Below are 25915 nucleotides of genomic sequence, written 5' to 3'. Positions count from 1 at the left end.
GGTACCTCCCGGGGCTAGCTCTATCCGAGCCACGAGGTACCGACGGACAGGTAAGACTCAGGGGTTAGGATTATGACTTAAACTCTGATTTGGGAGGCGAGATTGAGGGAAGAGACCAAGCTATAAGAATTTCCTCCCTCTATGCTCCTTTATGTTTTTATGGGTCAGTGCATTGTAATACCCTTTTGAGTGTCTTTAAACTCCTTTTTAGTTGAGCCTTAAATTTGGAATTTGTATTATGTACCTGTTGGACAGTCTGCCTTTTGCAGTTAAAAAGTATAGATACATGAATATGTATTAAATTTTCCCCTTAGTGCGGGGCCTCCTCCCAGAGCAGCTTGCCAGGTAGAGGTGAGGCAGGATTTCCTACTTATTGAGGGTAAGTCCTTATGAGTGTAACAACCCTAAATATATTACACCATTAAAACAGATGATACATATCTAAGGTACATGTGTGATTTTGACCAAATGTGTATATGTTTCTCTCTTTTCGCTTTGCTATTTTCACCCTGCAGATACCTGGGTATGACCTGATCACCAGAATATAAGACAGGAATACCGGTGGAGTATTATTTCAATTTAATTCTGTTTTTGTCACATATTGGCAGCAGCAATATCACATTTTTTCCAACTGGTCCTGAAGAAAGCCGATGATACCTTGTGATCAAGAGGCTGAAACATGTCGACCATTTAGTGACAGTGGTTCTACCTCTATACCACTGTGCTGTTCCTTTTTAACCCTGTCAAGCGGAGCACATCAATAAAATAGTTAGTGTATCCCCTTAGATAGTTTTAAACTCACTTGTTAATGTTGTACACAGCGCTGCTATTCTCACTACACCTATCTTACTCACATATGGGATTACCATCCCTTTGTCCATAAAACATCTCTGAGCTCCTCCTTTAAAATCCCGGAGTAGTAGCTCCCAGTGTGGACTAGGTTTTCTACACTGGTAAGGGGGACCCATATGATGAAGCATGTCACCTTCGGGTGAGTGAGGGTTCTTATCCTTAAGGGATGTCTCCCCAAGTTAGGTGCATGACATCACAGGGGTGTTGAGAGAGGATAACTTACTCATTTACCATATACACATGACCTTGACCACAGTTGTGCATTTTGTGTGTTACCTTAAGCCAGGTACCAAAAGCTGCACAAGATCGAGGCTGCTGTGGATCGGTTCCGAAGCAACTAACACCCTTATACAGTCCTCGGGAGCTTGTAGGTTCTTCAAAGTTTGGAATTGGCTTCTTGGTAGCATCTTTTTTCTTCCTGTTCAGTCATCCAGTTGGGAGGGACTGCCTTATCCAGGCTGTACCTTGGAGTGCAGTGAAGCTGAACAATGGTAGTGACTGAGACCTTTACAATTATTATACATATCACCCTTTTGTGTTTTTTCAGTGTGACACCATAGGTCTGACTGGTATGCCTGAAAATACTAGGGCGTGGGTTCCTACACTCACTGTGACTCAGGACTCGAGCTGCACTTCACCGATAAGCTCCAAAAAGTCAAACACTGACCTGGATTTGTTTGTTTTCCATTCAGCCCTTGCAGTTTGGACTAGACTATTCCAGCTGGAGCAGGACCATGTCTGATTTCCATTAGCTTGATCCCGGTCTGCAGTAGCATAGTTGGGAAGAAAAAAAACAATGAACTGGAATGAGACCCAAATGATTACTGGTGACAGAGACTTTTATGAGTATTCCACCCATCACTTTTTGTTTTTCCTCATCATCCTGGCAACGTCAAACACTTTCCTTTCTTAATAATTATGTTGACCTTTATCCTGTAGATATTGAACCTCCATTAATTTCTTTTCATTCCTATTACCTTATCTATGCCTCTCCCAGTGTTCATTTGAAAGCTTCTTGTTGCTTATGGATGAGTTTTGCTCAGTAAAGCACTACAACAAAACTCGGGGTCCTGCGGGACATGCTTGATTTATCCTCATATCGTGTGATTCCCTACAGTTTAACCCAGTTTGTGGCACTTCCCTTGTAGGATTTTGAATGTGATCAGTCACACCTGCGCTAAGTTATTAATGCTATTTGGGTGGACATGTATCCATCCACGTTATTTCATTTTTTTTATCATTGAACTAAATCCTTCCAAAGTATTTTACTTGGAAGCTGTGGACCAGGGTATTTAGATAACTTGAAACTGTATATTGAATATTGATGCTTTTAAATTACAGGCTATAGGGTGAAAATGTTGAAAAATGCTGTATCCTCTATAAGCGTTCTAGCTAGCATATGGCCTGCCAGTGAGGCTAATGGTTGGCCGGAGAATGTCTTAGCACACAGTGATTGCTGCATCTGAATCTCTACTTTGCAGTCTGGTGATGGATTTCCCTCAAGGAGTGTTGGAGTGCCGGGCACCTGAGCTGGGGTTTGAGGAACTGCTTAAGGAGCGATGCCAGCTGATCGCATCCCAGGAGGAATTCCAGGTATGGAGATGCTGCCAGACAGATGTGGCCGCACTGTGTTGCATCGCTTTGACCTGTCCAGTTTACATAATCTGCACATGTACATCTGCTCCAGGACCCAAGCATGGTGTTCGGGGCTGACTGTGTTGTCTACGTACCCTGCCCAAATCTTAGTGTGAAGTGACATAGATGTGTGTTAGGTTGCCTTACCTGCTGCATGTGCCATCCATTCCAAAACCTCTAGATTGTGTGAAGGGGCAGTGTACTGTCTTGTCTATATATTGTTCACTTAGCCCTCTCACACAGCTCTATGGGTTGTGTTATGAGATGTGTGTTGCTGCTGTCTTGTCTTCTGAGTCTGAACATATCCCATCTTCAGCACCTCTAGTAAAAGACCTGTGCACAGTCCTGTATACATAGACACACCCCATGTCCACAAGTATCTCTAGTATGGCATTATGTGCCTGTATACTTTCTTGTGTACCTTACCTTCACACATTCAGTCTTCTGTTATTCCACTTATACCTTTTCACCTCCACTGCCTCTACTGTGGTGTGAGGTTACTTTTGCACTTCGAGCAAAAATGACTTTGTGCTGACACATATAACCCTGCTTATTGAACATCTCCTTAAGCACAAGTAATGTGGTATGAGGTGAGGGTGTACTGTCCTGAATCCTATCTGCTAGCATTTCTATGGTGGTGTCAGTTTGTTACTGGTTTTCCTTTTTTTAGAACCGCGAATTGTCTCACCCGTCATACCTTGAATATGTGGTACAGCGGAAGTCCTTAATGGGCACATCCTTTATGTTGATACATCAAGCTTTTCTATTGACGGGTGGGTGTGCTTGTGCGTGTGTGTGTATGCATGCCTGCCTGCCTGTACGGTGCTTAGGCTTTTTTTGTTTGCCTCACTAAATGTTGCTGTGTACTCTGTTGTAGCACTGTAAATAAGTTGTTCAGTAGTATGCAATTCACTGGTACTCAGCTTATCAAACTCCAAAGGGTAAAGAGCTGAGGTGGTTGTCCTTTGCCCAAAACCTGAAAATGGACCCCTGGTCATACCCTGTATGAGTGGTTCGATGGAAGCCTGTAATGGGCACATCCTGTATGTTGGTATATCAAGCTTTCCCATTGATACGGTATGTCTTTCTGTAAGGTGGCGAGAGCTTTCCTGTTAGCCTCACAAATGTGTTTACTGTGTTGTAACACTGTAAATAAGGAGTTTACTGTACGCAATTTTTTAGTTCCCAGTTTACTGAAGGGTGAAGAGCTTAGTTGGCTGCAATGGGATTCGAACGTGGCGTGCATGTGGCATCACTTACAGATGTTGGCAACAAGTTCTTAACATACTGTGCCTCCCTGCCTTTTATGTAAGCATCTACAAACTTCTCCCAATTGTGTATATTTTGGCATTTCAGATACCTTTTATTATTAAATGTTCCCTGGAAAACATTGTTAAATTCTCAAACTTTTTTCACTGTGGCACTTTTTAGTACCCTATGAAAACTTTGATCCGTTTCTCAACCACAAACTATTTTGTAGACACTTTTGGGACAAAAGTCCTCTAAATGGATTTGGAAAACTATGCTCTTTCACTTGTAGGTTCTCTGGAAAACATTATGCTTATCCTCCAGTATGCATCGGCGCTGAAGGTGCTCCATATCAGTTGTGTTTTTTTGCTGACATCATAGCAGTGATCTGATTTCTGGGATCAATGTAAATGTGACCTTTGAGTGAGCCCGGGCACGTCTGTCTCAGATTAGGTTATGAAATGGCTGTTGATGGGGCCAGCGAGTGAATAGTGTAGAGCAGTGCTTCTCAAACATTTTATAAATACGACCCAATTTTTAGAACAAAGAACGTACGTGACTCACTTAGCTTTAACCCGTTGGCTGCTTCCGCTTTTTTGCAGCAGTGCGGCCGTTTTAAAAAAACGTGCGCGGTCGCGTCGGCCATTGGCCGACGGCAGCACCAGCGAGGTAGTGCTGCCGTCAGCCAATGGCCGACGGCAGCAGCCAACGGGTTAATGGACGTTAGGCTGGTGATGTTTTTTATGTAACTAAATCATTGTGTGGTAGTGCATAGTCATTTACAAATAGCAATTTTTCCATTGAAATGGCCACTAAATTTGCACAGACATACAGTTTTACTGATAAAACTATACTGCACACAAATGATAATGCGTGGAAATCCGGTTTAAGGGAATATTTCATTTGTGCATCACCGAGTAAATTGTCTTGATTTGATCTTAATAAATCCTATTAAAATATTTGTTTCCATCACACTCTAGAACTAAAAAAACTAATTAGCTTAATGTTTTGCTTTCCTAACTGCTTAATCTGTACACATCATTTACATGTATTTATATTTTTTGTGCATTACAAAAAAACGACATCCTACAGCCCTTATTTTCACACTCTTATGTACCGCAGCAAGACTGTTACATAATACACTATACACTCTCTGACTGCAAAATGAGATGAGTTTATAAACCCCAATCCCCCATGTCAAAAAGCAGCAATTTGCTTGAAGGCATAGGCTTATATTTGACCTCTGTCTTTAAAGTACAGCAAATGTGACCTGGAAATTGCAGAATTTAAAGCCATCTTTAGTTATTTCTTGACTTTCACGACCCACCTAAAATCAGCCCGTGACCCACAGTTTGGGAAACACTGGTCTAGAGGTACATCCCCTTTTACCTGCTCGGTCTGTAAGTGGATGATATCAAGAAATGAGGACCACAGTGTTTTCATGATGTGCCTTCCTGACTCATTCTATGAAGGATTGTGGGATTTCTCAAACAATGTCCTACAGGCTCTGAGAGACAGGGACATGGATGGCCTCAGGGCTAAGAAAGTGGATACTGGGCATAGAATGTCACCATCTACATTCACTTCAGTGGGGAGAAGTCACCATTCCAACCTCGCTTCTTCCTAGGAGCCCACTTCTGAAGGTGAGTGGACAGCAACTCGTTAGCAACATTCGCTTCAAAGTCGAGAAGCAGAAGATTGATGTGCAGACGCACACACATACATTGAGAGATTAGGAAATATTTGAATCAACAAGGGATATTTCGGGATTAGAATGCTCACCGCCTCTCAGAATCACTTCCTTTTCGGCTAGAACTGTGGTCTTTTGTTACATATGTCCAGGAAGAGGGCTGTTCATTGTCTCCTTCTCTGCCAGAACCATTTGATGTGGTGGTAGCATTTTTTCTGGGGATGATTATTACCCCTATCTTCCCTGCAGAGTCCATCCTTCTCACCAGCGTTCTTCAGAGGCTCAAGACCCTGTTCTCCCGCCTTGCCAGCACAATCTCAGACTTAGAGAGGAGTGTCACTTGGAGTCCTGAGAAGATCTCCAACTGGATATTCTCATAAGAGGTGCAAAGAAGAACCAGAGTATGTCTCTCAACGCAGACATCATGGATCTCATAAGTCTGAGTTATGCAGTCCAAGGAGATGATGAAAGCAAGGATCTTCTCTGTATTTTTGCTCCGCATCATTGGTTGGCAAGCATTTTCTCCAGCTTCTCCAAATTCTCTTCCCATGAGAATCTCTCTAGTAGATGACCTTGTACCCATTCAAAATCTCTCAAACGGGGCTGCATAGAAGTTTTATCTTCGGTCTTCCACTGTAGTGAATACTTTTTAAACAATCCAGACTATGCCACCGTTTTTTTTTTCCATTTGTTCCTTGATTATTGCAACCCACAATGGAAACCATCATAAACTCCTTTTCAGTGTGGCCAGTGACCAGGCAGTTGGAAAATAAATTCAGAACCACTCACCCGGACACAGGTTTCTGAAGGAGAAACTCCTTGCTGAGGACCCGGAATCTCAGAATGTTCCTTAGGAGAAAAGAAGATGGGGGTTGCCTTTGGAAAGAAGGGTTGTCAAACAGAAATAATTGTTAAAGCCACTAGTTCTTCTGCCTTGTTTAACTGCTGTGAACACTCTATTTGCGATTCCCACAAGAGAGAAAAGGGGAGACTTCATGAAGATGGTCAAGGAAGCACTGTTGATATAACATAATCATTGGATTAGCAACGTACACTGCAGACTTTGCTACTGCTGATGTTTGCTGTGCAGTGTCTATAAGGTGATATTTGTGGCTTAAACTGACATCTTTATCTCTGTAAGCTCAGCAAAAAATGTTGGAAGTACCGTTTAACGGCTCTTATTTTTTTGGCTCTTAAGCTGACGAAGAGGTCAAAAAAATGATGCTTCAGAGCTATCAACACTACTGTATTCTTTAATGGAAGAAACAACAGATGGAGCAAAAGCAGCAGCCTTTTCTAAAACAAAAGTCTTCTTGTGGAAGAGGTAGCGATCATTAGCTCTCTACTGCCTCTGGGAAAGCTTTAGCAAAGCAATGACTCAGTCATTCTTCACCACCAATGAGTACATCGGGTGGAAATATGTCCCTCAGTCTACCAGCATGGCAGCAAATTACAAAAGACCAGTGTGTGCTATATATTGTACAGAATGGGTGTGAAACCAGATTTTCGTTGTCAGATTCCACTGAATGGCTCAAATCATACAATGCTGAACCGACTTATTTGTGAGATTTCAACAAACCTGGAGAAAGGAGCAACAGAGCCAAAATCAGTGATACGTCGGAGTTTATACCTATTACTTTCATATCAAGAATGCCCCAAACAAGATTTCTGAATAATTTTGGATTTGAAAAAGCAAACAAATGGGTGAAAATGGAATAACTTCAGGATGCTGGCTCACCATCAGATTTTTCCTCGTCTTCAGAGGGGGTTTTGAATGTGCACTGCGGATTTCCAGGATACTTGTTTTCATGTACCCAAATGTGCAAGTCATAGATTTTTCCCACAGATTCAAAATCTATAAAAATCACTACCTGTACAGTGTTCTTCTCTTTGTCCTGAAGTCAGTTCTCAGGACAATTTCACAGTTTTTTGTACCAGCAATGGCTCGCCCGTAGCTTCGACCCCCTCCTTCCCTCCCCCCTTCCAGCAGCAAATAAAATAAAGATGAAACGATAATAAACCGTGGTTTATTATCTTTTTATATTGTGTCCCGGAGTCTTGGGGGGCAGTACCAGGAGAAAAACCGGCACCAACAGCGGGTGGTATGCACTATCATCAATGCACGTGACGGGTTGTCCGGCCTACCCGTCATGTGCACTTTCATGTTCTCCGAGCAGGCTGTATTACAGCCTGGGTGGAGAACATGCCCAGGCTCCCAGTCCCTGGCTGAGGGTTGTACCATGGCACTCGGACCAATCGCAACGCTGCATTGCAGCGTTTTGATTGGCTATGGGGAGCCTGGGTGCTTCCAGCTGGAGCTGAACGGCGACGATGAGGGACGACTAGAAGAGACACAGCATCAACGGCAAGGAGGTAAGTTTCATTTTTTTGTTTTTTTACTTCCGCTTACGCCCAATCCATGCCAGCCGCCACTGTGTAGAACTAGCGTTTCTTCACAGGAAGCGTGTTTTTATTTATCTGTACGACTGGCTAATCAATGCTTCTCTTAATTCCAAAGTCCTTCTGGATTTATTGCTGACAGTAGACCTAATTTGAAAGCTGGATCTTCATCTGAATCTCAAAAAATGTCCTTTAGTTCTTGTTCAAATGATTCCATACTTGAGAGCAGTCCTAGATACAGAAAAAAGAAATTGGTCTCTTTCTCAAAATAGCTTTCTTTGTATTCGTCAGAAGTACCTGCAACTCAGAACAGCTTAGTATACTTCAATATGACAAGTGTCATCACTTCTGGGTTCAATGGCCTTGTGCATTTCCCTAATCTAGGATGAGAGGATCTGCATGAGACATCGGCAGAAATGCTTGGAGCATCATTGGTTCAAAGTAGTCTGGGAGATAGAACCACACAATACGTCAAATGTTGTCCTTCTTAAGGTGGTGGTGCTGGTAGAAGAATCTTCCGGCTAGAGTACATCTCTGTCCTGTGCTCTATCTCCAACCTTGGTACCTAAGGCTTCTTTGAATGGGGTGCTCATATGAACTCTCACTGCCCAAGGGTCGAGGATTTAGGTGTAGGAGGTTCTGTGTATGGTGTATCAACATGCACACCCTCTTGTAAACATGCCAAGAGGAGATGGCATTGCCATATCAGCTTTATCTGGCAAAGTCTGGTTTACAATATTTGTCTATTACAGCATATTTGGCTACCGTTCCTGCTTATCATATGTCTCATTCTGAGGCTTCTCTTTTTACAATTCTGGTGATAAAAATTTCTTGGAAGGTCTTATGAAAGTGTTTCCTCTGCTTAGAAAGCCACTGCCTCACTGGGAACAGAAGGTGGTGCTCTTCAAATTAATGAGGCCAGTTTCATGAAAGGTGGTTTTCGTATTGGCAATTGCTACAAGGTCTTTGTGTTGATGAGCTGTAAATAGTGTACTATTACAATAACGTTTCTCTGACACTCATCCTTTTTTTACCTCACGTTTTTTTTTTACTTCAATTTAAACCAGGCTATTTTTTGCTTTCTTTTTTCCCTGAACCCTATGTCCCCAGCAGAGACGTTATTGCATCCTCTTGGCATTAAGGGAGCATTATGATATTATTTGTATTAAGCAGCTCTTTGATAATTATGGTGCTGTCTGGATTGAGTTCACCTCAGACCATAGCTATGAGATTGTGCCCGGTATTACTACCTGTTGTGTAAAAGCAAATAATCCTTTGCCTCATTAGCCTAGAGTTCCCTCTACATCTATTCCTGAAATGTTATGTGGCCACTTTGACCTTAGTCCATACTTCCGCTAACCAATATTGTTTGGACTCTGACGTCAGGATGAATACATAGGCGGGTCAAACTTACCTTTGCAAAGTATTATTATTCTTTTTTTTACGGAGTTTTATATAGTGCGAACTTGACCGGCATCGGGTATCACATCGCTTTACATAGCACGAGTTGCGTTGCATGAAGATACATTCATTTTTGTTAGGTACGGGGAGATTAAGTGATTTGCCCAGAATCACAGGATGTTCAGTGCCATTGCTAAGACTCTAACCCGGTTCCCCAGATTCGAGGTCGACCGCCCTAGCCGTTAGGCAACTCCTCTCCCCAATGTGCTTTGGCGTTCAAATCTGTCACTCTGAATGTGCTTTTAATGTTGGTTTAACTTGCTTGTATTCTACCTTTTGTGAATTTAAGGGGGAATCTCTTGGTGAAAAAGGAAAAGTTTCTTACTTGTGGTCCGAGTTCTTCAGCATGTGCTTACCTTCTGAATTTATGAAGCCTCACCCACCTCTTTGCATTAAGGGTCACATAACTTGTAGCTGCAGTTGGATATCTTACATATGCTTCAAAACTGAACTGCCGAGCTATCATTCTGCTGGGCATTACGGGATGGTGCCGCCTTCTAGAGTTCTTAAAGGGGCGCAGTTATTTTAGTAGTGTATTTACTGTTTTTATGTTATATTACTTAAACCATTTCAGTGGTATTTTTCAGCCAAATGTACTTCTACTTTACCTTTCTGAACGATACTTCTAACTGCAGATTCCTCACCTTTAAAATTGGACACTTTCTCAGCAGTGCTCTTGCGGCCTTCTAGGTGGCGACATGCCACCCCGCATTGATGCCATACTGCCCCAGAAGTGACGGACCAGAGCCGCAAATATGCACCACCTTACACGCACACGTCAGTTCCTTTATTTCTGTGTCTTCGAACACAGATCCAGCACTCCACTCTGATCAGTTTTTCGCGGACTTCCCAAAACGAAACTTAGTGTGTGAGGGAACAGTGTCCCCTCCTAAAACCACATACGTCAAACCATGCGGAGACTGCAGAAAACAGGTATCGGTCACAGACCCGGACCAGATTTGTGTTTGAGCTCGGGGCAGGACTCCCAATTTTTGCGAGTCTCGCCTGTCCTGTGGTTCCACAACCATTGTCTGTGGTTCAAGGTAAGCAGAGAGCATTTTCAGTTTGCTGGGCTCCCCTTTGGCCTCACCATTACCCCTTGGTAATTCACAAAAGTGATTGGCGTGTTCGCTGCCCATCTTCCGAGGTTGGGGATACCAGTTTTCCCCAAACTCGATGACTGGCTGTTGAATTCATGTTTGCCACAGTCAGTCTTGGCCCACCTCCAGAGAACAGCAAAGCTCCTAACATTGTTGGGGTTCTCGATCAACGAGCCAAATTTGCAGCAGACTTGTTCACAGAGGCTTCCTTTTATAGAAGCTGTTTTGGAAATGCTGGTTCAGGGCTCCCTCTCCACCCCACTTTCTAACCCTTGCAACAAGTCTAGTATAATCAGGCTAAAATCCCAATGTTTCCAGCTCTGGGCCCAGCACTAAGGCAACCTTGCAGACTGCATTCAGATTTCACAGGAGGCTGATCAAATCAATTGGACCAGCAGCAGACTCCTCTCCCTTCACTCAATCAGAGCTGACGGTGGTGATGATGCATCAATGCTTGGTTGCGGTGGCCCCTTTGGGAAGATAGAGATCAGAGAACTCTCGTTGCTTGCGGAACCCAAGCTCCATATCAATGTGTTGGAGTTATGGGCCATTTGTCTTACAATGAAGTATCCCTTGTCCGCTTGCCTCCTGATCTCTCTTGCCCCAAGTTCTGAAAAAGATCAGGCATAAATTATTCTAGTAGCTTTGGACTTAGCCTGGAGAGTTTGGTAACTGGAGCTTCTGGGCATGTGCACCTGCCATCCAGTCAGACTACCCCTTAAGAAGCCCTTCCATCACAGCAGCAGGGCTGGATCCTTTACCCGTACCTGCCCAATATACACCTCCATATGTGGAGATTGAGTGGCAGCAGTTGACTGTGTTTGATCTACACCCAACATAGTGGATGTTATTCTTTCCATGAGTCGTCCTGCCATGATGTCTATTTATCCCAGATGCTGGGGAAAATGTGTGGCCTCCTGTGTAGCCTATGAGACAAACACTTTACAAGCCAAACTGTTGGATGTTTTACTATTTGTTTTGGCTTTGGATAAAAGCAAGGGCTTTTATCCGTTTACTGGAAAAAACTGCCCTTGCTTAAATTACCTGTTGTGATGTGCTTAATTAAAGGTTTGACACACATGTTCCCTTCCAAACCTATTGTGATGCCATAGTGGGACCTTAACTTGGGCTTGACATTTCGCAAGTGTTTGCCTTTTGAGCTGAAGCAAAGCGACTCCATGCGTCTTCTGATTGCGAGCACAGTCTTCCCTTCCTCATTGTGATCATTTCAGTTTGTCATTTGAGTGAACTCGATCAGTCAATCAAATAACACTTGATAAAGCAAGTAGGTGCTTCACCACAAGCGTCCCAGCACTCTAGCAGACAGTATAACGGAGGCCGAAGTAACTTAAGGTAACTTAAGGTGCAATCACACAACTTCACCTTTTTTCATGACAAACTAGTGCTTTTGAGTCAGGCACTCTTGTTACCAAAAGTCGTGACTCCCTTCTACATCAGGCAGTGCATCATTCTCCCGGCGTTCTTGGCACGCCTAATCCCTCGAAAGAGGAGAAGACTACACCATTTGGACCAAAAAGCTGGTTGGCCATTTGGACAACCAGCTTTTTGTGGGGATTCCTGGGGCAAAGAAGAGGAAAGCTGTGCAGAAAAGGACTCTGTTAAGGTGGATAGTTCTTAGCATTTAGATCTGCTACGCACTGGCTAAAAAAGCAACCTTCAGATGGCCTGAGGGGTCCTCTCACCAGGGCTAAGGCTACAACCATTGTGTTGGCATGCAGAGTTGCTGTCCTTGACTTTTAACAAGACTACAAAATGGGAATTGGTACAGACCTTCACCTTGAGAGGTACTGTTTTAATATCTGATCTGAAGGTGAGTAATCTGTGGTTATAAGTATGCATCAGAAAAACAAGTTATTTACCTTAATTAACTGGTGGATTCTCTATCGAATCGCAGATGCCTCACCGCCCTTCACCTCCCTCTTTCTGTGTAGTGAGCTCTTTTTACCATCTAAAAAGATCCCAAGTTAGAGATCTGCACCCTGGTGCCGTTATTTGTTAATGCTCTGCATCTGAGGATGTAGAAAGAGTTGATCAAAGAACTTATCATGCGCAAAGGCTACTCTTATATGTGACTCCACCCTGTTACTTCCAGGGCGGTATGATGCCACCTAGTGGCGTGTGGTACACTGCTTATAAATTTTCTAGATCTAGTCTGGCACCGGGTAATAATCTAAATTTTAGGAATCTGTGGTTAGATAGAGCATCGACAACTTATTCTTTTGGCTAATTGGTTGAAAAAATAAACAGTAAATGTTGCTGCTTAATAGTGTTCCTTTTATGGGCTGGGAAACTTGGGGAATTTATTTTACATTTTTGTTTTGGGGTCTTGCGCGTCCACGCTATTTTTTATGAATTAACAATGAACACCTAAGGTAAAGAGTCAGGATTACAAGTGAGTTTTCCTTTTCAGTGACAAAACCTTTTATTCTGCCTGTTGCCCGTTTTTTAACGGACACCTTTTATTTACACCCCTTAGTGCCAGAAGGGCGTCCAGGGACCAAGTTGGTGCCTGAGTCTCAAAGTTGGGTCCACGTTTGCCTTGCACTCACTGTAAGCTTTTAAAGGTTTCTCCGAGCTGTACGTCTTTTGGCAGTTCAGATCCATTGCACACCTTTAAGTGATTTTGTGATAATGTAACTCTTGCTAAGAATTTGAGTCCTGGGTGCTTTCGAAGTTTCCTTTTCGAGACTAACCACTCCCCATAGGATAATATTTGCCGCTATGCCAAACGTAATCGAAATCTAGCACTAAACAGCTATAACATTTGGGGTAATATAGAGTGTGGGGGGCGCTAGAGAGCCCACCGCAAGTTGTCCGCACTGTTGTTCAGGTTGGCCGGCCGTTGAGCCAACGACGCATCACTATCCTGCATAAATGCCAGAGCAATAGCAGAAAATTGAGTGGAACACCCCCGTAAATATTGCGGGCACCAGAGGACGCCAAAAAGACTCCCCAAAATCAGTGCGGTGAGGTTCTGCTGCAGGTTGGCCCAGAGGAGATCGGACAAATGGCGGCTGCCTCATGACGGCCACGATCATAGAGTGTCACCAGCGCGATTTTCAGCCCGCAGCGGTCTGAGACGGCTAAGCTGTCAGCAACGTGAAGCCACCACCCTGTGAAGCTGAGACCTGCGGTGAGGCGGGCTGACTTGCTGTGGAAGCATGCAGGATCGCGTCTAGGGCCCTGAAGCCGGGCGGGAGCTTACAAAGTGAGTGGTGTGCCGCGCCACCCGGGCCCTGTGGCGCTGCCTGGCTGCCCTGCATGAGACTCGGTGTGGGCTGCCCCCGACACTGGATACCGGCCTGCCGGGTTGGCCTGGGGAGGAATCTGCGTGGTTATTTCAGGCCCTCTCCCGCGGAGTTGCTTGAGCCTCGCTGTCCATCCAGACCATGGTAGGATATTATTGTTTGTGGACAAGGCGCCCGGGTGATGGCGAGGTGGCCGGCGGAGGGACAGCCGGACACTCAGACCCTACCGGAGTGGACAGGAGGGCTCCCTCTTCAACGGTGACGACTGTGGCCCAGCTGGGGCCGTTGCGCTGCGATTCCCCACTTGGCCGGGTGGCGTGCTGACGGCCTTCTCCTGCGGGGCCTGGTACCATCGGTGGATCAGAGGCCACAGACAACGGAAACCACACAACTGCACACACCCACTGTCCCCAGAGCCCACGGAGCTGCCAACGTCTCCGAGTGGTGCGTAGACCCTGCTTGCTACTGTTGGCAGCATGATTGCCAACGTAACTCAGCTCCACAGCACAGAAGGGGTGCTGCCACTGCCTAATAAGACTTGGTCAAGGTGAGCCCACTGAGTTGAAGAGACAAGCTAAACAGATAAAGCCCTCCCAATACTGGAACTATTAAAAATTCACAGCATCTCTTTGGAATATTGGTTACCGAAGGCAATAGAGAGTGAGTAATAACAAGCGCTTCACTCTGCACGCTATAAGCACCCCTGACTATGCGCTTTCAGAGTGGGGTATACAATCAGCGGGGGCTACACGGTGACTGGCCACTTGCAGGTTCACAGCAGCAAAGGGACACCAAGACGCTGGTCACGTGTGGTCTAAAGAGCTGTGACACCGCCTGGGCGGAATAATCATTACGGGAGCCTGGTGACATCAGCCAGTCCAGTTTCACGGTCGCATACCTGTCTCCCAAGGGCACTGCCTCTCTCACAGTGGGAAGCAGCTGCTGGATCTGATGAGGTAACTGGACAAAGCACAACCTAAGCTGACATTTGAAACCAAAAAAGTCACCTGCGCTACTTGTGACGCCGCGTCCGACATGGACGACCAAGGCACAAACTTGGACACGCTTGGCGCCGCGGTGGTGCAACAAAGCCTGGTGGCCATCGATGGAAAGATAGACCACCTAAATCTCCACATAGACCACATATCCTCTAAACTGTACCAACAGGTGAACCGGATCACAGACGTGGAAGCCCGAGTATCCACGACGGAGGACGCCATGCACGATCTACGAACAAAAAGCCTTAACATGGAGAAGGTGATGGCCGCCATGAAGGCCAAGAATGGGGAATTGGAGGAGTGTTCCAGGCGAAAAAAAATTGCATTACAGGAGTGCCTGAGTCGACAAATATAGGACGCACGGAACAATATGTTAAAACTCTACTGACAGACATTTTTAGGGTGGCAGAACTATCTCCCATGCTCATAGTCGAGAGAGCGCACCGAACACTTGCACCAAGACCACTGCCGGGATCGCCACCAAGACCGATTGTGGCCAGGCTCCTAAACTACATGGATTGTGACACGATTCTAAGGCTGGCAAGGAAAAAGGGTATTTATTTATTTATTTATTTATTCAAAGTTTTATATAGCGCGAACAGGATCCTTACAGATATCAGAGCGCTTCACAAAGACAGGGAAGGGGCAATAGGAGTAAACAGAGATAATGGGAACAGTATAATAGTCGGTGACATGGTAATAACATGGATGATAAAAACAAACATAAAACCAATCCATATATGATCAGGTAAGTAACATGGTAACATGGTAATAACAAGGTAATAACATGGTAATAACATGGTAAGTAACATGGTAATAACATGGATGAAAAAAACAAACATAAAACCAATCCATATATGATCAGGTAAGGGAGTAGTATAGAGCAGCACAGGTCATTGATCCCACTACAATGGCGAACAGGTGGATCAGTAAACCAACGTGTATCATATCTTGGTCGGTAGTAAGAGAGTAGCGTAATAGTGCCCCCAACAAGTCGAGTATAGTGCCAGGGGATAGGCAGAGCAGCGGTACAAGCAATGCAGAGTCTCTGACCCAACATCTGTAGCGATCAGGAGATCTTGGCCAGAAGCATTGTTTTCACCTCTTTCTTGAAGAGTGCAGTGGAGGTGATTAGCCTTGTTTCAGGAGGGAGCGCATTCCAGATCCTGGGTGCCATTCCTGAGAAGGAGCGTTTGTAAGTTTTCGCTTTCCGAAATCTACGAGGTTTCAGGAGTAGATTTTTAGTACTCCTATTGGTTCTCGAACCTCCTGATATAGACAGCTTTTGAGCGAGGTAGTTGGGTGCCTTGTGGTGCACGGCCGCGTGTGTCATAGTTGCAATTTTTAGCTGTATTCTGGCTTCAAAAGGCAGCCATTTTAGAGACTTTAGGTCTGGGGATATGTGCGAGTGCTTTCTAGAGCCAGTAATGAGTCTCGCGGCAGCGTTCAGGGAGGCTCTTAAGGGTGCTGTTGTGGATAGCGGGAGACCGCTGAGGGTCGCAATTCCGTAGTCTATTCGAGGGATGACTAGAGCTTGTACAGCAGTTTGGAAGTCTTTGGCCGGGAGGAAGGGTTTAATTTTCCTCAGCGTGTTAATTTGGAAATTAGCTGCTTTTGTGGCTTTGCTGACGTGCTGCTGCATGTCGAGCTTGGCGTCGAGTGTGATGCCTAGGGATTTCGCCGAGTCCACGATGGTAGGTTGGACATTGAGTGCTGTTAGGTTGTTGAGCCAGGTTTGGGTGGTGGAGATTTTCGCCGGAGGTGAGATGAGTAGGAACTCAGTTTTTAGAGCATTTAGTTTGAGGTGATTATCGGCCAGCCAGGATTGGGTGTTAATAAGCGTGGAATTCAGCTGTTTGATATCTTCCGGGGACTGTAACTTTAGGTAGAGTTGTGTGTCATCAGCGTACATATGGAATTGAACATTGGATGCTTGAAGCAAGGTGGCGAGGGGTTCCATAACGAGGTTGAACAGTGTAGGAGAGCGGGTGGATCCTTGTGGAACCCCAAGATCTGCAGGCACCGGTGTAGATAGTACATTGTCGATCTTGAACCTCTGAGACCGGTTGTGAAGGAAAGACGAAAACCATTTGAGAACAGTTCCCGATAGCCCCATCCTAGTACTTAGCAGCTCCAACAAGTTCTCATGTTTGACCGTGTCAAATGCTGACGAGAGATCAAGAAGGATGAGGAGGCAGGACTCATTACGATCCAGAATTTGGAGGGCGTCATCAATTATGTGTGTCATAGCTGTTTCCGTGCTATGTTTCGCTCTGAAACCTGATTGATGAGGGTTGAGGAGGTCAAATTTATCAATGTGTTTTGTTAGTTGGAGTTGGACACATTTCTCCAACAGTTTGGCCAGGGTGGGGATATTGGTGATGGGCCGATAATTGTTTAGGTCAGACGGATCAGCTGTAGGTTTCTTGAGTATAGGCGTGACTTGCCCCACCTTAAGGGAGTCTGGAATGTGTCCTTGTTGCAAAGAGCTGTTAATGATCTTGGTCCAGAGAGGGAGGAGCAAGGGGATAAAGTCTTTTACCGCATTAGCAGGTAGAGGGTCTGTGAGGTGATTAGAGGGCTTCGAAGTGCAGAGCAGTTTGTGTATAGCTTCTTCCGAGTAGGTGTCGAAGTACTGCCAGGATGCCTTGTTTTTAGGTTGAGTGTCAGCCATTCTGGTGTAGTTGGAGTATCGATTTACATCCATTATGAGGTCATTTCTTATGTTGTCAGTCTTATGTTTAAAGAAAGCAGAGAAGGCTTCACAGTGTGGAGTGTCATTTGTTGTGCTATTTGATTGTGTGGGTTGTGCCTTTGTTTGGGTCTTGATTAGCTCGAACAGTTTTCTTGGCCTATTCTTCGCTTGGTCCAACTGGCGGCTGAAGAAGTCCGACTTTGTGCGCTTTATTTTCCTAAAGTAGGCATTTCTCTTGTTCTTGAGCTTTTTGAGATGCAGTGCTGAAGGGTCCGATCTCCAGGTGCGCTCTGCCATTCGCATATTACGCCTTTCGTCATTGAGACTGTCATCATACCAGGGGTTAGAAATTTTGGTGGAGACTCTCTTCAGTTGCAGAGGGGCGACTTCATTGACTATTGTATTCATAGAGTCAAGGTAGTGGTCAGTCAGTGATTGAACATCTGAGGCACCTGAAGGGGGAAGGAGGAGGTTGCCGATGTGGGGAGGTAGGGTGGAGGGGTTAAGATTCTTCAAATCCCTTTTCCATGTTTTGGATTTGATTGGTTGAGTAGGGTTAGGTTTAACTTTTTCGTTGATAAAGAAGGTGATAATGTGGTGATCTGACCAATCGCAGGGTAGAATCGCTTCCAGTTGAATAGCGTTCTCTTTGGCAATGATGAGATCGAGTATCGCGCCTTTGTCGTGTGTTGGTTTATCGCATAATTGGGTGAGGTCAAGCGCATTGAGGAAAGTTTTTAGACTATTCACTGCAGTGTCTTTCTGATCGTTCCAGTGGAGATTGAAGTCACCCAGGTAGACTTGAGTGGTCTGCCGACCGGCGTTGGAAGTGATCAGGTCCATGACTTGTTGGGTGAATATGAGATTGTCACCAGGCGGGTGATAAATGAGATGTAAAGTACATACTTGTTTGCCCTCACTGATGATGTCTAGGCAGAGGAGTTCACAGGAGGAAAGGGAGGGGGAGGTGACTTGAGTAACGGAGAGGTTGCTCTTAACAATGCATGCAATTCCCCCGCCCGTCTTGCCAGGAGACCTGTCCAGCCTAATGATGTGATAATTGGGGGGGACTAGTATGTCCATAATCGGGGTAGAGGCTTCAGTGAGCCACGTTTCCGTTAGAAAGGCTAGGTCTAGCTCCCTATTTGAGACAAGATCCGCGATGTCGGAGGAATGTCTCTGGGCCGATCTGCAGTTTAGTAGGATGCATTTGAGTTTGGGAGAGAGAAGGGTGGTCGAGCTTTCTAGTGTGAGGGGAACTTTCCTGAGGTTGTTAGGGACGGAGCCTCTGTTGTTGAGTGTTGGGAGCCTCAGAGCGTTTGTGGGAATTGTGGGTATGGGGATGTGCGAATTGGAAAAACCTTTTACCGGACCTGGGCCATAAGAGCGTAGGAGAGAGCAAAGGTCGAGGTCCGACAAGGGGCTGAGAACACGACGGGGGCGGTGGGAGTTATTGCGAACGGGGATAGTGGACCATTGCTGGTGTCGTCGGGGGCGAGTGTATGTAGGAAGGGTGCGTCGTTTGTAGGGTAATGGGATGGTGGGAGGTAGACTGGGCTGTGAGGAGAGAAGGTCTTTGATTGCGTGGATGTCTTTTTTGATTTGTAAAATTTCCTCCTTGACTTGTTGGAGTGTGGATAAGGTCAAGTCAGGAGGGTTGCTGAGGTGTTCCGCGGTGCTAATGGGTGGGATGGTATTCAAGGTGTGGACGTGTTTGTGGGCAAGGGGTGTGAGTGGTGAAGGTGAGGCAGGCGGTGGGTGGGAAGCATAGATAGTGACTTCAGTGGGAGACGGTACAGGTGAGTAGAAGAGTGAGTGAAGGTTGAAGACAGTGGGGGAGACAGGAGGGTAGTGAGGGCTAAGAATAGGAGGTGGGAGAGAGGGGGGTGCTAGGGTAAGGGAGGGGGTATGTTCTGTATCTTGTGTTGGGAGGGGGATGACGTTATGAGTGGGAGTGGGGAGGGAGCGGGGAAGGGAGAGGTGTCTGCCGTGGGGGGGATGGGGTGGTTGGGTGGATAAACTCCGAGTGATGGTGTGCGCAGATGTAGGCGTGTTGTGGGTGGGAGTTGTTGTGTCGGGTGTGAGAGACACGTGGGTGGGAGTGGAGAGAGAGATGGGGAGGGAGAGGTGTCTGTCGAGGGGGGGATGGGAGGGGGTGGATAAACTTTGGGCGGTGGCTTGTTCAAATGGTGGAGTGTTGTGGGTGGGGGATGATCTGTCCGAGGGGAGAGGGATGGAGGGGGTGTGGGTGGGGATAAGAAGTGTCATGTTGGAGGGGCTACTAGTATGTGCGGTGGGGATATTCGTGACTGTCCTTGGGGAGTGGCGTGCGTTAACAACAGGTGGGCCATTTACTGGGGTGCTGGGGGTAGAGGTGTAGTAGGTGGTGGCTGCGAGGTCAGGGGGGATAGTGCTGTACCATCAATCATCAAGGAAACGTACTACAATATTTCCCGGATTTCACATTGGCGGTGGAGACGGGAGTAGCAACAAGTAAAGAACTGTTTGCAGACGGCTAACCTAAAGTATGCCATGCTATACCTGGCCAGTTTCAAAATAACACACAAAGGCAAAGACCAGATCTTCACCACTCCGAAGGAAGCCATGACCTACGCCAAGTCTCTACTTAGAAGTGACCGGCAAGACCACCAGTCCAGTGAAGACGACTGATTCTGTCCACCGTCGGACTGCCACGTGAACCTGCGAATGCCGAGACACCCTTCCTGCCACGAGAACTGCAACATCCACTCCATTGCACAGCAGCCATATTCCCTATTCGGGTACAGAACAGGTCTGGCACACCATATTATGCTGATCTCACGGCCCTCCCCAGTCCCAACAGGGGAATCAGATGGAACTCGGGCGTACCTCCACCATGGGTAAGCCCCGAACTGTTGTAGACACAGTTGTTATTTGCACCAAGAGTTTATTAGACACCACTCGGGCAGTTCTGGTTTCTCAAGTTCAAGGGACATTCTCCGGCATGGTTGGGATGCAGGAGTGGGTGGGGGGGTTCAAACTGTTCGTTTTGTATGTTTTTGTTATTCCTTTTATGTATCTGAGTCATGCAGGAACAGTATTGCGAAAGCGGTTGTTTTAATACCATTTAATGTATTTATTTATGTATAAGGTTTATATAGCACGAACGTGACCCACGAGGGTATCGGAGCGCTTTACAATAAAAGAACATCAGTGGTTGAGGTGGTACACACACATTCAAATGAGTCAATTTGTACAATAGAAATATAAAATATATGCATAACAAACATAGAAGACCATGATTCTACGGGACATTGTACAATAAACAGTTAATGAAGGTTAGGTGATTGTGCTAGCAAACATAAGTATTATTACTTCAAACGATTCAAAGTATATATAAAATGTTTACATCCATACGAAACAAAATGGGATGCTGGAGCAGGCTGGTAATAGATCACTAAGATGCTTAACATGGAACGTCCGGGGGTTAAACAATCCGAGGAAGGTACGCCAGGTGATAGCTTATCTCAACAGACATCAAATAGAGATAGCAATGTTACAGGAAACGCACCTCACCACCCATACTGACAAGGCACTGGGCAGAAGCTGGGCGGAACTGGCAGTAGCATCCTCCTATTCAACATACTGTTGAGGGGTTATTATCATGGTTGAAAAAGGAGTACAATTCCAAATAGATCAAGTGCTACAGGACGACTAAGGTCGATGGGTGATATTAACGGGCACATTACGAGGAACACGCGTGGGCCTGATCAATACCTATGGGCCTAACATAGACGATCCCAACTTCTACACAGACATACGTGACGGACTATGAGACATTACCTTATATGGGGGACGACCTCAACATCACACTCCACGCGGAATAGGACATGTCGAGGAACGCGACAGAACACCACAAACAAGCCACCAGGGAGTTTTGGGCATGCATGGACGAATTTGACTTGGTAGACACATGGAGACTCCGACATCCAGACACAAGAGAGGGCACGTATGCATCTACAGTACATGCCAGTTGGTCCAGACTGGACTACTGGCTAGTCACATCACGCGCTAACGGTTGGGTGATAGACATCCGGCATTTTCCTCAGACGCTTTCCGACCACAAACCCGTGTTACTTGTAGTGGACATACACACCACCACAATGGATGGATGTCATTACATCGCATACTAATACCACGCGTGCCATTACAACACGAGTATTACTACGCGATGTCAATGACACCGACATGCCTTTACATCAAAAACTTTTACCACAAGTATGCCTTTGTCATGCATGCCATTACAACACAAAGGCATGCGTGGTAAAGCTATACTTGTGGTTAAAGTTTGCAAGGTAAGTGACAACCCTGCCCCTACACTACCCACCCCCAGTCCTCGCAAACACTACTACACTACCCTAAACCACTACCCACACTACTCCCACCCCTACACTACCCTAAACCCTAAAACACTACGACACTACCTCCACCCTTACACTACCCCTAACAATCACTACAACACTACACTACTCCCACCCCTACACTACCATAAACCCTAAAACACTACGACACTACCCACACTACTTCCACCCCTACACTACCCCTAACACTACAACACTACTCCGACCCCTACACTACCCTAAAACACTGATTCTACAATATTACCCTAAAGCACTACCCACACTACTCCCACCCCTAATACTACCCTAAAACACTACCCACAGTACTTCCACCCCTACATTACCCCTAACAAACACTACAACACTACTCCCACCCCTACACTACTCTAAACCCTAAAACACTACGACACTACAACACTACCCACACTACTCCCACCCCTACACTACCCCTAACAAACACTTCACTACTCCCACCCCTACACTACCCTGAACCCTAAAACACTACGACACTACCCTAAACCACTACCCACACTACTCCCACCCCTACACTACCCTAAAACATGACACTACCCACACTACTCCCACCCCTACACTACCCCTAACAAACACTACACTACTCCCACCCCTACACTACCCTAAACCCTAAAACACTACGACACTACCCACACTACTCCCACCCCTACAGTACCCCAACCCTAAAGCACTAAGACACTACCCTAAACCACTACCCACACTACTCCCATCCCAAGCACAATCAGCCTTACCTCTTTCCTCGTGGTTCCAGCGTTGCCGTCTCTGCTCCCGGTTCCTGCTTCTTGCTTCACTGCGGTACATGTCGTTAGGAGGAAACGGCCTCAGTTTCCTCACAACGGCGTGGATAGCCATTACATCACATGCATTGGAAAAGCGATGTAATGATATGCGTAGTTTTTACTACGCGTTGTAACATCGCATGCGTTGTAACGCATGCTATGTAATAGCAACGCGTAGTAAAAGTGCGTTGTGATGGCTGTTCCCCCACCACAATACATATGGCGTTTAAATGCTAAGTCTTACTAGACCCTGTTTACAATGACAGCATACAGGGGGCGGTGGAGGAATACTTCCAGCTAAATGTGGGGTCGGTGGAGGACCCGCGAGTGGTGTGGAATGCTTTCAAAGCTACCATTCGGGGCAAATGTATTAGCACCAGCGCAGGTATACTGAAGGATATACGTTCCAAATTATGGAATATATGTTATGTTATGTTATGTTACTATGTTTTTGTATGGCGCAAATCACCACTGGTCTCTAAGCGCTTTCACAGAAAAAAGTACACACCACGCTGCCAACCTGAATGCCCTCCGCCATCAAACAGACAATTAGGGTGTTGATGTTATCTTTTTAAACAGGTAGGTCTTTAACTTCTTTCTGAAAGAGAGTAGCGCTGAGTCCCCTTGCAAAGTTGCAGGTAGCTCATTCCAGATTTGCGGAAGGAGTACCGACAAAGCTCTGCCACCCTTAGATTGAAGATTAAATCTGGGTTGAGTTAATTTACAGGCTTTGCTTTGCAGAGCTGTACCCGGGGTGTACTTCCTCAAACGATCTTTAATGTACTTAGGGGCCTCTCCAGGAATGGCTTTATGGGCTATACAAAGACATTTGAACTGCACTCTATATTCAATAGGCAGCCAGTGCAGCTTCAGGAGAAGGGGGATCGCGCAAGTTCTCCTCGGTAGGGAAAAAAATCAGCCTGGCCGCATCATTCTGCACCACCTGCAGTTTCTTCAAGAGTTTCTGCGGGAGACCTAAATATAAAGCATTGCCGTAGTCCGAGAGATAACTGTGGCGGACACTATAGATTGCAATGTCGGGACAGAGAGGATGGGCACCAATTTCCGGAGTTGCCTAAGCAGGCCTATGCAGGAACCTACCACCGCCGAGACTTGAGGGGCCATAGATAGGTCTGCGTCAATTTTTAATCCTAAGCTTTTGACCACTCTTCCTGGGTTTGGCACCTCCCCTAATTCTGGGGGCCAGAAAAGCTCGCACCAGGGACTTTCTTGTTTAGTGATGACCAGCACCTCTGTTTTCTCTGCGTTAACTTTCAGAAGATTGTTTGTCATCCAGTTAACGGTGAATCTAAGCAGATTCTTTACAGAGTCTTGTGCCTGGCTGGTGTTCTCGAGCTGGACTAGCAGTTGAGTGTCGTCCGCGTAGTTAAAAATTTGGCAGTTCCTCTGCGTAAGTTCCTCCACTAAAGGTTGGAGATAGATATTAAATAACAGTGGGGACAGTGCAGACCCCTGGGGAACGCCACAGGTCACCGCACTAGCACAGGATAGATGGTCTCCCATTTGCACTCTTTGAGTACGGCCAGTGAGGAAGGATTTAAGCCATTTGAGTGCTTGCCCTGTAATTCCTAATTTCGAGATACGATTCAGCAGAATGGCATGGCTGACCGTATCGAACGCTGCTGGCAGATCTAAAAGAACCAGGGCGCACGGCTGTTTATTATCAGCCCTGATTCTCAGATCGTCAACAACCGTGGCCATCACTAGCTCCGTGCTATGCTGTGACCTGAAGCCTGCCTGTCTTGGGTGGAGCAGACCATGTTCCTCCAAATAGCTGGCCAGAGTGTTCAAGACCTGCTTTTCCAGGATCTTTGCTATGAACGGAAGTTGGGAAATAGGCCTATAATTTTTTAAGGCCTTGACATCCACTGCTGCTTTTTTCAGGAGGGGGATAGAAGGGCATAGAGACTACCATCAGACTGTTAGAGACTGACTATGAAAAAACACAACACACAGATATCCTGGGGCGCATAAAGGACCAACTCACACTCTACCACGAATTTGCAGAGGATGAGCTTAAATACCTGACAAGGAGGCAGACTGCTAGGGCCTATGGTGAATGGGGCAGGTCGGGCATACTCTAGCTCAGAAAATACAAACACGAAGTGCACAACACACAGTAATGCAACTCACTGATGACAGCGGGGTAACTCATAAAGACAACACCTGCATCCCCTCCACCTGTGCTGCAGCCTACAACCACATGTACACATCAACAGGAACCAAAGACACGGAAGCACCGACGGCATACCTAGAGGACATAGCTTTGGTGTGGATGTCTGATGGCCAAAGGGAATATTTGACCCAACCGTTGATTCGTCCCAGAGGTCCAAGAAGCGATCAGATCCTTGCCAAACGGCAAAGCACCAGGCCCTGACGGATTCACAAACGAGTTCTCTAAAGAATATGCGGACCTGCTCAGTCCGCAACTTCTGGCTACTGTCGCAGACGCGCATGAGAAGCAGATTCTCCCTCCCACCCTAAGAGAAGCGCTGATAATCACACTCCTTAAGCCCTACAAGCCACCGGACAGATGGGACTCCTATCGCCCGCTGTCTCTTATTAACACCGATGCCAAAATACTGGCAAAGGTGATAGCCACTAGACTGACGCCATTAATACCTTCTATTATACATCCAGATCAATCGGTATTTATCCCGAACCGCTCATCCTCACACAATATCTGCACCATATTTGCACTGCTACATGTCTTAAACCCGGAGTTGGAAGCGGCGGCGTCTTATTAGACGCTACCAAGACTTTCGACACAGTGAAATGGGGCTATCTGTTTGCCGTAATGCAGAGGAGGGGCATGCCTGTTATGTTCCTAACATGGATAAAGCTTCTTTATACGAACCCGGTGGTCAAAGTGAATGGGCAGGTATCAGAACTGGTGCGGATTAGGCGTGGTACACAACAAGGCTGCACCCTCTCACCACTACTCTTCACTATAGCTTTAGAACCTCTTGACTGTAAAACACGTCAAAAACATGCAGATGCGGCACTCAGGTTTCACCAACGCCAAATAGGCATATCTCTATACGCGGACGACATGGTGCTCTATGTGAGAGAACTCCAGCACAACTTGTCGAGGCTATTGAGAGAGTATATTCGCTTTGGAGGATTTTCGGGGCTCCTGATTAACTGGAATAAATCCACGATTGTACCCCTTACAGAGTGTACCCAGGCTGGCGCATTGGACTACCCTTTAGAGTGGCAGACCGACCCAGTTAAATATCTGGGCATCTGGATCCATAGGGACCTGGAGGAAGTTATCAGAATGAACTATGGGAGGGCAATCGACAAACTTGAGGGGCAGGTGGATAATTGGGCCAAACTCCCCTTGTCACTGGGA

The 25915-nt window shown here is 46.1% G+C and overlaps 1 protein-coding gene across 2 annotated transcripts in view; it reads left to right on the top strand.

The window, feature by feature from the left end:
- Nucleotides 1–25915, top strand: part of HSPBP1 (HSPA (Hsp70) binding protein 1) — a 201687-nt gene that overhangs the window by 135189 nt on the left and 40583 nt on the right. For both annotated transcript variants that reach the window (XM_078655044.1, XM_078655045.1), the window contains exon 7: nucleotides 2334–2445. In XM_078655044.1, coding sequence (XP_078511170.1) covers nucleotides 2334–2445 — 112 coding nt within the window. The remainder of the gene's footprint in view (nucleotides 1–2333; nucleotides 2446–25915) is intronic.

This window comes from Lissotriton helveticus, chromosome 7 (assembly GCF_964261635.1).
Source record: "Lissotriton helveticus chromosome 7, aLisHel1.1, whole genome shotgun sequence".
Lineage (NCBI taxonomy): Eukaryota > Metazoa > Chordata > Amphibia > Caudata > Salamandridae > Lissotriton > Lissotriton helveticus.
This window is presented reverse-complemented; position numbering and strand designations above follow the sequence as displayed.